The sequence below is a fragment of the Gossypium raimondii genome, chromosome 11 (genome assembly GCF_025698545.1).
Source record: "Gossypium raimondii isolate GPD5lz chromosome 11, ASM2569854v1, whole genome shotgun sequence".
Lineage (NCBI taxonomy): Eukaryota > Viridiplantae > Streptophyta > Magnoliopsida > Malvales > Malvaceae > Gossypium > Gossypium raimondii.
Window position 1 is genome coordinate 42,578,180 of NC_068575.1, and position 17,512 is coordinate 42,595,691.

The 17,512-nt window shown below is 33.6% G+C and overlaps 1 protein-coding gene and 1 pseudogene across 1 annotated transcript; both read left to right on the plus strand.

Annotated features, from left to right (window-relative positions):
• The first annotated feature begins 96 nt into the window (after positions 1–96).
• On the plus strand, positions 97–4,172 carry LOC105803810 (proline-rich receptor-like protein kinase PERK4). The gene is made up of 9 exons (XM_012636209.2): positions 97–604; positions 870–1,448; positions 1,698–2,234; positions 2,440–2,526; positions 2,613–2,683; positions 2,780–2,856; positions 2,992–3,130; positions 3,305–3,466; positions 3,548–4,172. The coding sequence occupies exons 2-9, from the start codon at positions 950–952 to the stop codon at positions 3,782–3,784; spliced, it is 1,809 nt and encodes a 602-aa protein (XP_012491663.1). The 5' UTR covers positions 97–604; positions 870–949; the 3' UTR covers positions 3,785–4,172.
• A 3,120-nt stretch (positions 4,173–7,292) lies between these two features.
• On the plus strand, positions 7,293–9,637 carry LOC105803809 (probable serine/threonine-protein kinase PBL19; annotated as a pseudogene).
• The last annotated feature ends 7,875 nt before the right edge of the window (positions 9,638–17,512 follow it).

Below are 17,512 nucleotides of genomic sequence, written 5' to 3' on the forward strand. Positions count from 1 at the left end.
ACTAGAAGTGTTGGTTGTTCCAAGCTTGGTACAACTCAACATTCATATCATCCAAAAATTGTTATCTTCAATCATCTTTAGTAACGATGTTCCTAACAAAATAATTAAAGCTGACACACCCAAGACTTGGTTTTAACCGGTTCATGCAATGAAACAAAAGAAAAAACAAATAAAATGGTAAATGATTCTGTTGATGTGTGGGAGGCATTCTTTGATACAGGTGTTGAAAAAAGAGGGGATTTAGGAGATTTTGTAGCTGAAAATGATAATCTATGCAGTTTAAGCCTGTTCTAGAACGAAGGGGGGGAAAAGAATGGCACCTGGCAGAAGTTTAGCAAAGGGGCTGGCAATGCAGGAAATAGTAAAAAACTAAAAAAGAAAATAACCAACAAAAACGAATCAATGGTGTGTGTGAGTGAGAGAAGAAGAGGTTGAGGAGAGGAAAAAAATAAATAAATAAAAAGAAAATAAAGCCCAAAATTCCTGCTTTGTAGGAAGCCACAGCGGGGAGGCAACGACAGAGTCCCCTTTCTAGAATGATGGCAATTTTGCCCACATTTTCTCTCTCTTTCCTTTGAGAACCCTTTCTTTCTTCTTCATTCAGGTACGTACCTCTTTTCTCTTTCAATTTTTTTTTTAATATTTTTATTTTGTATTTGTATAGAGGCATTCATCATCAACAGTGTAACATATCCTAAGATCAAATGAATGAGTTTCATCATATAATAATATATCAATGCTTTTTAACATGTAGTTGTGTGTCATAAAGCAACAATAATAGCAGGTCTTGCATTGCATGGCCTGGGTTTTATAAGAAGAAAAAAAAAGAAAAAAGAATAGGCTGCATTTAACCTGGCAATTTTGTTCAGGGATCTTCAGTTGTTTGAGCCAAGCAAATAAGGGAGTGGGTGGAGTTTCTTGGCGGGAAAGCTTGTAAGCTAACGCAAAAATGGGTTCATCCCCTGAGAATTCTCCATCTGAAGATTCCCCACCTGCTCCATCAGACTCAAATTCATCACAGGACTCCCCATCTAGAACAGATTCATCATCATCATCCTCATCCTCATCCTCGCCCCGACCGTCGTCGTCTTCGTCTTCGTCCCCACCACCTCCGGCAAAATCATCATCATCTGACAGCAAACAAGATTCTTCTTCTTCCTCTTCTTCTCCTCCTCCTTCAACTCGGCACACTTACCACTCTCCCGCTTCTTCTAATTCTTCTCATTCCCACAAAAGCAGTGGTTCCAAGCAAGTTTCCTCTTCTAAAAATACACCATCCTCAGATTCCTCCGACAAAATTGCCGGCGTAGATATAAAAATCATTGTAGGAGCAGCTGTGGCCGTGGGATTGGTGCTCCTTCTTTTGATCATCTGTTGTATAGTATGTTGCTGTCGGAAGAAGAAGAAGAAAGCCCAGAGGCAAGTGATGTACTATGATGATGCTAAAGGTATTATTAAACAACACCCTTTTTTGCCTGTAAACTTCTCATCCTTTATCAACAAACATGAAGGCTTGTGTTTTATATTTATTACAGTAGAGTTAATTCCCTTATAATCCAATGAAACTGAAGAAAATTCAATATATTATTATATATTTATCTTCTATTCAATCTTGTACATATATAGTATGAGTCGAGGAGTGATACAAGGGTTATATTGATCATAAGCTATATTTGTATTGTATGTTTTGCGCATAGGTGACGGTAAAGACTATTATAACAACTATCAGAATACACAGTGGGGTAATGGTCCCAACGGGCCAGAGCATGTTGTAAAAGTACCCCCACCATCAGGAGGTGCTAACTACAGTGGCGGCTGGGGTTCTCAAGCACCACCGGTTTTTAGTGGTCAAGCAAGCTCCAACTTCTCAGGCCCACATCCTCCTCCTTTGCCACCTCCATCACCAAACCTTGCTCTTGGATTCAATAAGAGCACTTTCAGTTATGAGGAGCTGCTTGCTGCAACCAACGGATTTTCCCAGGCCAATCTGATTGGTCAAGGCGGCTTCGGATACGTGCATAAGGGCGTCTTTCCAAATGGAAAGGAGGTTGCAGTTAAGAGTTTAAAAAGTGGTAGTGGACAAGGAGAAAGAGAATTCCAAGCTGAAGTTGAAATCATTAGCCGTGTTCATCATCGCCATCTTGTGTCACTGGTTGGGTATTGCATTGCTGGCGGGCAGCGGATGTTGGTGTATGAATTTGTTGCAAATAAAACCTTGGAACATCATCTCCATGGTAACACTATTCCTTCTCCTTTTCCTTTTGGTATTTGCTTCATGTCATACTTTCATTGTCAAAAATCAGCATGAAACATTGGAATTGTTCCGAGAATATACCGGAGTTTGGTCAAGGATGATAATATACCAGCAAAACTACTTATAGCAATGCTTTTGATCATAAATTCTGGAGGCCTGAAATCATTACAAATGTTGCATTGCAGGAAAGGATCGTCCTGTTATGGATTTCCCCACTAGACTTCGTATTGCATTAGGCTCCGCGAAAGGGCTTGCTTATCTCCATGAAGACTGTAAGGAGTTCCCTGCCTCTTTCTTTTTCTTCTGCTACTCCATTTCTCCCCAAGGTTTTCATTTCTTTATTGAATTATATATGCAGGCCATCCTCGCATTATTCATCGTGATATCAAATCAGCTAATATTCTACTTGATAACAACTTTGAGGCGATGGTATATTCTCTTAAAATTGAATCAGTGTCTACTATACACCAATGATAATAGCTCAGGATATCTATGTTAGCGAAACTAACTGAGCCTATTTTATAGGTTGCCGATTTTGGATTGGCTAAGTTGTCAACTGATAACTACACTCATGTCTCGACTCGGGTGATGGGAACTTTTGGGTAAGGACTGAATATATAAGCAGAAATGAAGGAGAAGAAAGACTGAAACTGCAAAATCTATAGTGTTGATTCATGCATCATCTCATAACACGGAAGTACTTGCTAATGGTTTTGATTTCTTTTAATCCAATATAGGTACTTGGCTCCGGAGTACGCTTCAAGTGGCAAGTTAACAGATAGATCCGATGTTTTCTCATTTGGGGTCATGCTTTTAGAGCTCATAACTGGGAAGCAACCTATTGATATTTCAATGGACGACAGCTTAGTAGATTGGGTGCGTACCTATTCGTCCCCTGTATAGTCTCCAAATTTCTTACTTGCAAGTAGATTCATTTATCACCAAAACTGACAGATCTTACCAATATGATTTAGCCGAGTGGTGTATAATGAATAAATAGCATATAGAATTATACAAGGTATATATTAATTGGTGTACTTTTATGAGCAGGCTCGACCACTTCTGACTCGTGCACTAGAAGGGGGCAATGTGGATGAGCTGGTTGATCCACGCTTGGAGAAGAACTACAATCAGAACGAAATGCAACGCATGATAGCCTGCGCTGCTGCAAGCATCCGACATTCCGCAAGAAAGCGTCCAAAAATGAGCCAGGTCCAAACTTTGATAACTTGCCTTGTTACAATAGCTTCTTTATATGTGATAAATATATGATGAAATGATGATGGAAAGCAGATAGCGCGTATCCTGGAAGGAGACTCCTCCCTGGATGACCTGAATGAGAACGGCTCAAAGCCAGGACAAAGCACAATATTTGGTGCCAGTGGAGAGTACACCAACAGTTCATACAATGCTGACATGGAGAGGTTCAGACAGTTGGCACTTGGCAGCCAGGAGTTCACGAGCAGCGATTACGGAACGTCCAGCTGTGAGAACTCGACAGAGATGGGACCTGGAGGGGCAAGAAAGTAGAACACGTAAAACCAAAACCGATACCCAAGAGCTTTTGAATGACAAAAGCAAAACAAAGCAAAGGAAAGGAAAGGAAAGGAAAACAGTGATCTGTTTGCATAATGATATTGGTTTATAGGTTGGATCAAATATTGTTTCCGTTCCAGGTCATTCTAGACTCTCAACTTGGGTTCTTTTTGCATTCAAGTGTTTTGTCTTTAAATATCGGGATATATATATATATATATACGTATATGTGTATATATATTTTCTTTGATGCCTTAGACTTGACTTGATCAAGTATAGTAGCACATCTAGCTTCTGTTGTTTATGTGTGTGTTAATTGTATTCTACATAATACTTATTATAATGACAATAACAATAATAATGATAATATGTATCGTATAATCTATATGAAGCTTTTCTAGAATTAAAATTAATAATGAGAGTGGTTATATTTAATTATTTTGCATAAAAAAAACAAAATTCAAAATTTGATTTGCTTATGTTAGTCACAAGGTTAAAACAATTATAAACAAAGTTTAATGTATCTAATTGATTTTATGATCATATTTAAGTTGTTTGAATGAAGAAAGAATGCTAAGCAGGCGCTTAAAGATCAGATTAAAGTATAAGAAGATCGATTTTTATGATTTCTTGATCTGAAATGATAAATAGCGAAAATTCATTAAATCTAATAAAACTGAATTAAGAGAAAAGAAAAGGAAATAAAATATATGTTTTATTAATTCACCCTCTAAGCCCAAACCTTGGCAAATGGAAGCCACAACTTCAAGATGAAAAGTAAACAATTAAAAAAAACAAGAAAGAAATGTCACAAACAGTTGAAATTTTATTAATGAATTTTAAAATCGAGTGATTCAAAATGCGTCTCTAAACTAAGAGATAATTCTTCGAACAACATGAAGACATCTCAACTCAAAAATATTTGAATCTCATCAAAAAAACTCGTCGCAAGTGAACCGAATTTTTAGTTTGAAAAACAATTTATCTTATTCATGTATTTTGAGCTTATAAAATGTGTCTTGTAAAAGGTTAAGCCCAACATGTTCTTGGATTAGAATGTGGTATCCATTACTTTTTGAGACTTATTTTGGTACTTAAACTTGAAAATTTTAAACATATTGTCACTAAAAATGAATGTTACTTCTTAAAGTATTAAGAATTTGAGAGTTGTATTATAGTTTTATTATTATTTAAAATGTCAATTTTAAAGTGGCTTGCAATTTTTAAAGTAATTTTACAGTTGTAAATTTTAAATTTTCATATTTAAAATAAATACATTTCAATATTTTATTTTTTCAAAATTTCAACTTTTAAGTTCTTATAACATTTTTAATTTAAATTAAAAATATAGTTTAAATAATTAATACACTATTTTAAATATAATTTTAAAATAAAAAACCATATTAAAAATTTGATAAACTTTAGTGAAAATTTACAATATTATTTTATTTTCAAATTTAGAGTGTTTATTTAGTTTACTTTAGAAAGTAAATTTCGTAAGGTTTTTTATTATCAAAGTTCAACGGCAATGATTTGCAAATCATGCAAAGAAAAGAGGGCGGGGGGTAAATGAATCTGGTTCAAATGAATAATCTAATTTGTGTTTTGTTTAAAAAATTAACATTAGTTCAAACTCGATTTGTTTATTAATATAGATGTTTGGGTTCAATTTTGACTCGATTCAGTTAATTGTTCAGGAACACTAAACAAACATATTTGTGAACACTCAACAAGCATGTTCCTAAAACACTAAACAAACATGTTCCTAAAATACTAAATGAATCGTTCACGAACACTAAACGAACATGTCTGCAAACACTAAACAAATAGATAATCAAACATGCATACAAACATTAAATAAACATGCTCACAAACAAACAAACAAACAAATAAGCAAATTGAAGTTTTATAGTTGTCATTGCAATATAGGCTAAGTGCTAGGAAGAAGTGACAAGGAAGTGAGCATTTCTCAAGCACCAAATTTAAAAAAAGTAAACAAATAGAAAACATTGGAATTGGTTACACAATTCTGTTTCTTTACGTCTGTGGAGCCTAGCTTACCGAGAAATATCCACTCTCTTCAACAATTACAACAAGTAATTTTAACCTATCACACACTCCGTAGCAATATACCTCACATTTACACCTTGAAGATCAATACTCTCACTACTAAGTTCACAAAACCACAACAAAAATGTTTTACTATCAAAATGCACTCATACAATAACATTCTTTAACAAAAACAAATTAAGTGCTTAAACTCTCTATACAATAACCTATACAATTATCTCAATTAAATAAATTATTTCGATACTTGTTAACATAAGAAGCTCTATCATAATCTTACTAAAACAACAGTGAGATAAGTTAAATATAATATAATAATAACAAGCAATGTAGATATGAACTCTTGGTAGCTAATCAATTAGAGTTTTAATTCAATCTAGTATCCACGAGTCAAGGGATTAGATAGGGCGATCCGATCCGATTCGATCCAATCTCCAAAATATGTAGACCCAGGTGACATGATCTTCATTGATGGAGTAGATATCATCCATGCACTCAGTATAGCTCATAAACACGTTCAATAAATTGTCAATACTGTAATGCCCCTAAAATCATCCTAAATTTGTAAAATGTTCGGAAAGTGTATAATTGAATTATTGAGTAAATGAAATAAAGTACACCAGTGTTAGTAGAGGAAGATATTGGATAATGGAGAAGGGATAAACAAAAGAGAATGAAAAATAAAGAAAAAAATGGAAGCTAAAAGAACATAAAATAAAAAAATTAAATTACTCAAAACAAAAAAAATATGGGGACCAATTGTATAATTTAACCTAAATTTTTTTGTTTGAAATAATGGTTTAACGTGCTATGTTAGCTTGCCGCTACAACGTTAACAACAATTAACGGCTCAATGACTAAAATGTTACAACATGTTAACATATATGACTAAAATGTAACATTAATAAATGACTAAAATATAACCCGAGATAAACAAAAGTAATTATTTTAATAGTTTACCCTTATCTTTTAATTTTTTTATTGTTTTAGTAAAGAGAAAACTTGGGTATTATATAGAAAACTCGGTTTTTATTAAAAAATGATTTTTATACGAAAAAATTGAGATTTTAGAGGAAAACCAATTTTAGTTTATTTTCAATAACAAAATAAAACTTGAGTTTTTACAATAAATTGATTATTGGGAAAAACTTAAGCATTCAATTTTTAAAATAAAATTTTACAATAAATTCATCTTCGCAGGTTATAAACATTCAATTTTTAAAATAAAATAATTCTAAAAATAAAAATAAAAATTTATCCTAATTTTCTTTCGTTATGGTGGCCATCTCTTATGGATTTTCTGCGTTGACTAATGCACCTTGTTTCCTTGATCGGGTTTAGTTTAATTTTCCTCGTCTTCAGCCTTCTTGCTTTAATTTAATATTTTTCTCTATATAGTTGATTTTTCATTTTTCATTTACGGCATTGTGGAATCTCAACAACTTTCTGTTCTTTGGTCAAACTTTTCCTTTGTTTTGTCGCTTAAGAGTAAGTTTGGATGGAAGGTGCGTTTAGCTGTGAGTGTAAAAACAGCAGTGACAGTGAGATTAGATCCTGTAACGATATTGTAACGTGAGACAAAAAGTAAGCTAAACGCACCGTACCACACCGCACCCAATCGCACCGCACCCAATCGCCTATCCAAACCCACCCTAAATTTATTGATTAAATGCAGTGTTATTTTTGTTTACTTTTCGAGTGGGAGAAGACCTGCGTTTCTTGTAGCTCTTTAAATATCCTGCAATGAAGACATTTCAGTATTTCAAGGACAAGTTTAGAAGCAAGGGGAAAAGATCAGCCCCAGAGTTAACAGAAGAAAGAAAATCAGAGGAATATTCAGGGCTTGACCGGACCACAAAGTCCTTATCCTCGGAATCTTTTCCGCGAAGCATACCAAAAGCTCACAATTTGAGGGTATTCTCTTTCTCAGAGCTTAGACGAGCAACTCGTGATTTCGATCCGCTACTTGCGATTGGCAGAAGCAGCTTTGAGGACGTCTACAAAGGTACAATCAAGCCTGCTGATGCAAAGGGTGAGCCTTTGGTGGTTGCTATTAAAAAGCTTCACAAGGACAGTGTCTAGGTAAGTTTCTTTTTTTCCCTCTATCAGCTTTCTGATTATTATTATTTTACTTAAAAACTTTTCTATTGCTCATTTCATGCTTCAGTTTATTATCTTCATTTTGTCGGTAAGCCAGCAATAGATTCAATTAAAGTTGTTTCTGGAAGTTGTTGAGATAGTATATATGTATATATATATCCACCGCAAGGCTTAGATCAATCTTCTCTCTTCCACCATCATTCACTCTTGTCTCCTTTTAACAAGAAACTTGTTGATTTAGTTTGTTTCTCTTTCTTAAATGGTAACTTGAGAGATGAAAGGTTTTTATAGATATTTTCGTTTCATATCCATTTAGGGACAAAGGAATGGTTGGCGGAAGTTCAATTTCTCGGTGTTGTCGAGCACCCGAATCTCATCAAACTCATTGGACACTGTGCAGTGAATGGTAAAAGAGAGATCCCACGTCTTCTGGTGTACGAGTTTATGCAAAATAAGAGCTTAGATTATCATCTTTTCCAAAGCGCATTCCCACCTCTTCCCTGGAAAACAAGATTACAAATAATACCTGGAGCAGCACAAGGATTAGCATATCTGCACGAGGGATTGGCAGTTCAGCTTCCTTTCTGAAAGACTAACGTCGCTTCTTCTTCTTCTTCTTCTTTTTCAGATTCTCGTTATCTAAATCCTTGGTTTGATAATAATGCAAGGTCATATATCGAGACTTCAAACCCTCCAACGTGTTATTGGATGACAAGTTCAATCCAAAGCTTTCAGGCTTTGGGCTGGCAACAGAAGGGCCAATGGCAGGGGATACACATGTTTCAACAGATGTTAGTATTGTCTTCTCTGTACTTGGAGTAACGTGATACGTCGTTGTACTTTGTTGTTTGATGATAATGATGATAACAAGGTTTTATCACTTGTGATCAGGTTGTCGGGACTTACGGTTATGCTGATCCTTGTTACTTGAGGACAGGACATCTAACAGTTAAAGAGTCATATATGGGGTTTTGGTGTGGTGTTATATGAGATTCTTTCAGGCAGGCGGTCAATAGACAGAGAGCTTCCACAAGCGAAGGAACTTCTCTTGCATTGGGTGAAACGGTCCCCTGCTGGTAGTAAAAAGTTCATCTCGATAATGGATCCTGGACTTGGAAACCAGTATTCGATTGGTGCAGCTCGAGAAATTGCTAGGTTAGCAGATGCTGGTTTATTAACAAGTCCCGAAGGGCGGCCCAAGATGAGTGAGGTGGTGGAGAGATTGAAGCAGATTATTCAAGTTTCAGAGGAAGGAAGCGCGGACAAAATGGAAAGTCATCCTGAGGCATCTGAATCCGAAATCAAAGCAGGTGAACCAGAAACGAACTCAAACACAGCTGAGTTAGTGGCCATTAAATATGCAATGGAGAGCTTCTCAAAAGCTGCAAGGAAGGGGGAGGCTTTATTGATTATTGAATCTGACTCGACTACTGCTGTTCAATGGATACAGGATTATGACTCCAGACCCATGAAGTTGTGGCCTATGCTCCAAGAGATTGATACTCTTATTTCTCAAATTGGGACTGTTGTGTTCAATATTACTCCACTTTGAGGATTTTTTAGTTCTTTCTTCTCTAATGCTTTTCTGATCAGGAAGGTCTCTATGGAATATATTAGATAAAAAAGTAAATTAGTTTTTTATTAAAAATTTCATCCATTTTTACTACTAAAAATTAGTTATTATATGTTGTAAGTATAATTGTCTAATTATTCCGTTAGCTACACCATTTTTTAATAGTAAAATTAACTTACATAGATTAATTTACTTATTTTTTTGAGTAAAAGAGACCAAATACAATCTAATTCGTGATACAAAGACTTTCATAATATTTTTATTATTATTCTTAGCCTCCTCCACGAAATAACTCATTCCATGAACCAAAATCAAATTTTACTATATTCAAGAATAAAGAGGGAATGATCTTTTCATTCCTCCCAATCAAACATAATGTAGTGGTACGTTTGGTTCGTTGAAATAAAATAGAGCTAGACTGTAATAGCTATGCGATGAATATGAAATAGAGAAGTAACAGAAATTATATTGTTTAGTTGATTGAATGAAATATGATATTAATACCGTAACATTGTTTGGTTTGTTGAAATTGTGCCAAGTAATATGTAAAGAATAGGTACAAAATGATAGTTTTACCCTTTAATTACATAATATTATTAATAAAATTAATCTTATATAATTTAAAATATAAATTATTATTTCAGTATATTAAATTAATAATATATTTTAAAATGAAAATGAAAATTGAAATTAAAATAATATGATATATGATATATTTATAAACATATACTAAAAAATATATTTTAAATTAGAATTAACAGTATAATAGAAAGTTAAAATAAAAATATATTAATAAATAACAGTATATTTTAAATATCATTTAAGATAAATAGTTAATAAAAAAGAAAAGAGGATGTACTGATCTTCACTGTCCTTCTCTGCCTCTTATCTTTTTCTTCCATTGGGTTTCAAGTTAAACATTCAATGAGAAAAATCAAGCAACACATTGTTTCCGATCACTCTCACTGCATCTCCCGCCGGCGGCCACTGATATTCTGACTCAGGATTTTTTGAAGATTCATCAAGATGTTCCTTGAAATCTTCTCTTCCATATTTTCTAGTTTATTTTATTGAGATTTATTTTTAAAAAAAATCATAGATCTACAAGAACAAGTTGTGAGGTCCCTCTCCATTTCGGTCATCCTCCTCCCTAATTTGTGATCTTTAAATTTCTATATAATAGATTAACCCAAAATTGAGATAGAAAATGCTCTCTCCTTTCTTTTTATTCTTTTGTCTTTTACACAAAATTAATGAAGAATAATAGTAAAAAATGATGGACATAATTAAGAATAAAAAAAGTGCTATTACTTACTTTGTTGAAAAAGGATGGAATGGAATAGTCCCTCCAACCAAACGAGTTTAGGGAAGGGCTAATTTTTTAATCCCTTCATGGATATCCACATTCATCTCGCTTCGCCATGACTTGGTAATGAACAAGTGAAAGAACAATTTAAAGCCGTGAGTAATTAAATTTTATTTTTCGTGGAAAATTATGTATTTTTTAGATTTTCTGAAATTGTGACGTTTTCAAAGTTTCAATTCCGATGACTGGAGTTGTGGTTAAAATATTTTAGAGCCTTCGTCGTTAAGAATCACAATGATTAGAGAACTCGAAAGGACTACTTTTTATCTTTAATTTTTCTGTTTTATTTATTTCTTTAATTCCTTTCTATTTTATTAATTCTAATTTTGGTCTCTGTTTTTTTTTTTTTTTTGCTAGGTTTGCCCGTCCAGTTAAAATCCTTAAGTCTTCTTCACATTTTGGCATTCTTTTACAAAGGCAGACTCAATTTTTTTCAATTGGGTCTATTATTTTTAATTCCTTTATTCTTTATTATTCATTTCTAGATTGAATCGATCCCTAAAATTCAAACTGAAAAGTCATTCGATCAAGCAATCAAATGAGAACTTGAAATATAGATATGAAAAATGATAGCGCAATGGTTGATGTGGACGCTTAATTGGGCTTTTAAATTTTTTTTTTCTTTTGATGAATAAACAAAGAACATAGACAACTAAACTATTAATGTCAAAAGCACCGCTAGTTTTATCACTATTAAGGGTTTCAAGTAATTCCATAGGAATTTTTTGCCAAAACATGTACCCCTTCATATCCGCAAAAACTATCTTGGCAATTCAATTAGCATCATGATTAGCCTCATTAGGGATGTGTCTTACCACCCAATGTTATTTGTTCTGTAACAACTTCTGATTCGCATGACCAAGGCTAAATTCGGGTTTTCTAAAGTTTTCCTTTAGATTGCTTAGACTACCTCTAGGCTATCAGTTTGGATAAATATTTTATCCAAACCCCGATCTTGCAATAGAGTTAGTCCATCCAAAATGTACCATAACTTGGCTTAAAAAACTAAGCATACCCCTAAAAGTTTATTAAACCCCATAATCCATTCCCCTAAATGATTTTGCACCACTCCCCCTACACGCGCAAAATGTAACACCCCTAACCCATTTTTGTTGCCAGATTAGGGTTATAGAGCATTACCGTACAATCGTAAACATTTAACTTCGTGATATTTAAACAAACTAAAACATATCATAATCCATTCAATTACATGTATTTTGTCCCTAAATTGAGCCCTCGAGGCTCTAAAAATAGGTTTGAGACAATTCAGGACTAATTTGAAACAAAACAAAAAGTTTAAGAAAAATAGCAAAAATTGAAAACGGGGGTCACACAGCCGTGTGGCTAGGCTGTGTGATATAGCCCCAAGCTGTGGAACTTTCAAACAAGGGACACATGACCGTGTCCTCACCCATGTAACTCACTGAGTAGGGTCATAGGGCTGTGTCACATGCTCGTGTGCCAACCCATGTAACTCTCTGAGTTGCCACACATGCTCGTGTGCCAGGCCGTGTGACAGCTCGTGTCTCAGGCCATGTGAACCCAAAATTCACCTAAAATCAAGCCATTTCATAACTAAACTATGCACGAATATACAATCCAATTATGCACTTTCAAGGGACCTAAACATCATCCAAGCCTACATAAAAATGTCATTTCAAATGCCCTAATTCAACTAACCAATGTACCATTCAAAGGCACCACAATTAAATTAAAACAACAACTATCAAAACATGCCAATGTTGCCTCATTTCATGCATGATAACCTATTTCAACTATGTACTAAAACATACCACAAATAACCATTTCCAAGCCAACATTTGACCTTTCACATTAATTACATAAAAGTGATACAAGGGACTTGACTTAATAAGCATTACAAGTCCATCAATCACACATAAATATCAAGGCACAAACATACTAAATTACCATTTACACATTCACTAAATACCATTACAAAATGACCTATATATGCCATTATAAACCTTGGCCAAAATACTCAAGAACTATCGAATTGACTGCTAGATAGTGTGATAGGTCTTTGACGAGCTTCCAACAAAATCGAGCTTTCGATGATCTATAAAACAAAGGAAAATAACTACATAAGCAACGAGTGCTTAGTAAGCTTGTATAAACTTAAACAAAACTTACCACCTCAATAACACAATTCATAGAATAAGTATAAACCATTACCAAAGCTATGAGCTTAGAATAAGCCTATTCAAGCATCATTAATCTCACATGTTAGTTGGTTCATCAACATCACATATAAGCCCATTTATACCATAAATAGAGTTTACAAGATACATTAAATATGCATCAACCTTTTCATAAATCATGAATATTTCCATTAACTTACTTACCAATCTATTCTTTTTATTACCAGTTGAACCATCTAGAATTACATCGGATACTCGAGAAAGCTCACACATAGTGTGCCTTTACATATAACCAGAACATTTCCTTTACATAAATGCTCACACGAGCTGTGACATGGGCTTGCTCACACGAGTTGTGAGTTGGAATGTAAGCTACACTATATGCTCACACGAGCTGTAGAGAATTCGCAACAAATGCAGGACCTTATCCATTGGTAGGACATTCAAGACCAGCACCCGAAACATGAAATCCTAATGACATGTCATTTGTATCCTAATAATTCTTAAGGTTCAACTAGGACTCGTTATCCGTCAATTCATCATAGCATTGATACATTTATATATTGATTCATTTATATTAAAACAACACAATCAATATTCAATTTAGATAACACTAAAACGATTACGTTTCATACAAACTTAGCTCGATAACTAGGGCGTAGTAATATAGTCGAACTAATCTGAAGCTTTAGCTTTTCCTTGATCTAAGTCCGAACGTGATTTATCTTGATCTAAATAGGTAATTTCAATCAATTAAATACTTCTAGAATTCAATTTAATCCATATATCATATTTATGAAAAATTACTAATTTGCCCCTAACATTTTAACTTTTTACAATTTAGTCCTTAAGCTCATAACTTAAAATCTAACCATTTTAACCTAAATCCGTGTTAACCATAGATGCAAGGGACCTTGAAACAACCCATATTTACCATCATTTCACAACAAAACCCATAGATTTACACCTTTAACAATTTAATCCCTAATTCCAAAATTCATCAAAAATCACTTAACAAAACTTGTTTATTTTTCAACAAGGATTCATAATCTATCAACTAATATAAAAAGTCATTCAAAAAATTTCATGCAAGTCCTTTAACCTTTAACAGTGTTGTAAATTAATCCCCGGGCTAGCTAGATTATGCTAAAACGATCTGAAAAAACATAAAAACCATTAAAAACTGGATAACTATACATACCATGCACAAGAACGAAGCCAACTGAATGCTCCAAGCTTTCTTTAATGGTGTTTTAGGTTTTAGAATGAAAGAATAAGAAAGATGATAGTTTTTCTCATCTTTTCATTAACTAATATTTTAGCTTAATTATCAAGTTACTTAATTAACCTTTTAAAACCATTAAAACTTCATTTAAACCATGTCTATGTCCATGACTATCTACTAACCCATCAAATGTATATTTACCATTCAAGTCCATTTTCTTTACTTTCCATAGCCATTTAACTCTTTTAACTAATAGAACTCAACTTTTATACCTTTTACGATTTAGTCCTTTATACTTAATTAACTATGTAAACTTCAAATTTCAACCTTAACATAATCCCGTTGACACTAAATAAATAATAAAATAATAATTCACTCGTCAAAATTGTGGTCCTGAAACCACTGTTTCTGACACCACTGAAACCGGGCTGTTACACAAAACTTGTATTTAAATAAACTGCACCATCAGTATACAAGTGAACCCAATAATCTTATAAAAGACCCTCTGAATGAAAAAAATCTTCAATTCAGATCTTTCGTATGCGTGGACCAAAATTGTCTTACCCAAGTAATAGAAGCTTTAACAATCTCATTCGCTTTTCATGTCAAGCCTTGGAAAATAAATAAGTTTCTATTCTTCCAAATGCACCATGCAATGAGGCCAAATAAACTTGTCTAGCTAACTTCCACAGAATCCATCAGTTTATCAAATTATAAATTGGATACTAATCAATCAGAAAGGTTGGAAGTGAAAAACCTACTTCCTTGACTCGTAGGCATCACTTGTCCCCACACCTCTTTTGCTATAAGACAGTCTCTAAGAACATGAAAAATATCTTTTATAACATGTCCAAAAAATCGACAAGACCCTTCCTATCCGATGCCTTATCTTACTCATTCCATGTTAGTGAAGAGACGTTGCTTGAAAGTGAGCCAGAGAAAGAAACTAACTATTTGAGGACCTTTAAATTTCCAATGAGTTTTCCAAATTTCTTCCCTAGAGTTCCAGTGATTTCCTCTAAGCAAGTGATAACCACTCTTAATCGAGAAAGCCCCTATCAAATTTAGTAACCAAGAAATTATATCCAGCTCCACTTTAGAATGTGGGGGTGGAACATGTTAGAGTATGCCTAAAGATTAATCATGAGATGATTGTAATAACATACTTGTTTTACCTCGTTTATTAATATAAGACATTGCCATTATTATTTTAGTTTTTTTTTCTGTGTATGTAAATAAACTGTTTTATAATAATGTCCTGATAATAATATGATATTCTTAAAAGGTTCTTAGTCGAGTATTATTGTAGGTTTGGACAACAATAATACATTAAGAGTAACATGTAGTTTATTAATGACAAAGTATTGTTACTGACATGGGATGTCAAAATCAATACATGAGTATGTGCGCTAGAGAACAACATATTGGACTGACCCGCTATAAGCATGTTTCTTGGATTATTATGTAATAGTAACAACATTATTCATAGTGATTACTATGTATACAATCCTCAAACTTGAGATCACCATTATCCCAATATCGTGAGTCATATATTTTGATACAGTCAAATGTCCACCGTAACTAGTTGTTTTATAAAGGCTGATGTTGGATATACCACAATCTATATAGTGGGATATGGTAGATCAATATAGGATTTGTCCCTCTTATATAATTGGAGCAATATCTTAGGCCACTTGATTGAATAAGACTAGAAATGCATGACCATGCTCGAATAAATTGATATAAGATATAATACTTATTTGTTTATCATAGTCTACTCAGGATATCAAGAAACATTAGATGGACTATGCAAGTGTGACTATTCCATGACTTGTGTTCATTCTAGATATAAAGGAAAAAATGATTTAATACATGAAGGGTTAACCATAGAGAGGTTATGTCGAATCATGACTTCGTGTAACTTAGGTAGAATGATGCATTGCTAGATGCCACCCATTGTTTGTAATATTAGAATCATTCTAGTATTATTGCTAACCTTACAAGAACCTATAGGGTCACACTCTATGGTTAAAACAAACGAAATCCAAACATAGTTGGTATTGTTTTGAGCTGTCACATGAATTAAATTGATTATAGAATTAATTTAATTGGGCAATTAAATATCAAACGGTACACATAATTAGAACATGGTTAAATTAATATATATGAATTTGTTTCAGTATAAAATTTAACTAAACATAATTTCTTGAAATCCTTGTTATAATTATTATAGTTGTAATTTTTCGATTGAACATTATTATAATTATGGTAATTATAATTATTATAGTCGATTAATTATTATAATAAATTTTGATACATATTAAAATATCAATTATTCCCGCATTAGGAAATATAGGTTTTTTAAGAAAACCTAATATACCTGAAATAAAGAGAGTGAGGTCTAGCAACCATTATATAGTGAATTCTCTCTGAAAATTTTAAGAGAGTTCTTATCGTTCGTTGTCACACTGGGTGGATTATGTAGAGGCTGGAACTTTTCGTAGCGGCTTGGAATTGACAGACAATTGCATAATTAATTTCACAATAGTTATCTTTGGTTTTCCAGACAATTAAACGTAATTGCTCATACCCTTCTCACCTCGATTCGTTCCTCGCACATGGATCCTTGGACGTGATCGCGGAATTTAATTTTTTTTGCTGGGCCATGGGGTGTACTGGTGTTCTTATAGAACACTCACTATGCACCTAATAATATTTTTCGGAATCCATATTCGAAAAAATCAAGGTTCCAATTACCTTTCGAAGTAACCATTTCTTCAAGTAAATAGTCCAATTCTAGATTCCCATGCGAAGGTATCCATTTAATTAAAGGGCCAATCTGTGGCACCCATTAGTCCTTCCAACACCTGACAGACCTCCCATCCCCAATTGACCATACTAGATTTTCTTTAAACAGTGGCCATATCTTTGATAGGCCTTTCTAAAGAAAAGAGCTGTGACTTTTCAAATTACTTTCTAGCGTGCTATCCTTCATACCATACTTCGATCGAAGAACCCTCACCTATAAGAAATTGACATTTACTACCAAATTGAAACACAATTTCATCATAAAAGAAACATTTTGATCCTCCAACCTTTGTAAACCAAAACCCCTACAATAGTGTGATTGACAGACTGAGCCTCAATTTACTAGAACCGTCTTTCTCTTCCCATTAGAAAAGCCCCTAATGAATTGTCCGGCCAAGCACTCAACCTCCTCACAAATCCTTTT

Bases quoted from the DNA above. Each gene is read 5' to 3' on its own strand.
- LOC105803810 (XM_012636209.2), top strand. From the start codon at position 950: ATGGGTTCATCCCCTGAGAATTCTCCATCTGAAGATTCCCCACCTGCT. The intron at 2,857-2,991 runs GTAAGGACTGAA...AATCCAATATAG, and splicing joins CGGGTGATGGGAACTTTTGG to GTACTTGGCTCCGGAGTACG. The intron at 3,467-3,547 runs GTCCAAACTTTG...GATGGAAAGCAG, and splicing joins AGCGTCCAAAAATGAGCCAG to ATAGCGCGTATCCTGGAAGG.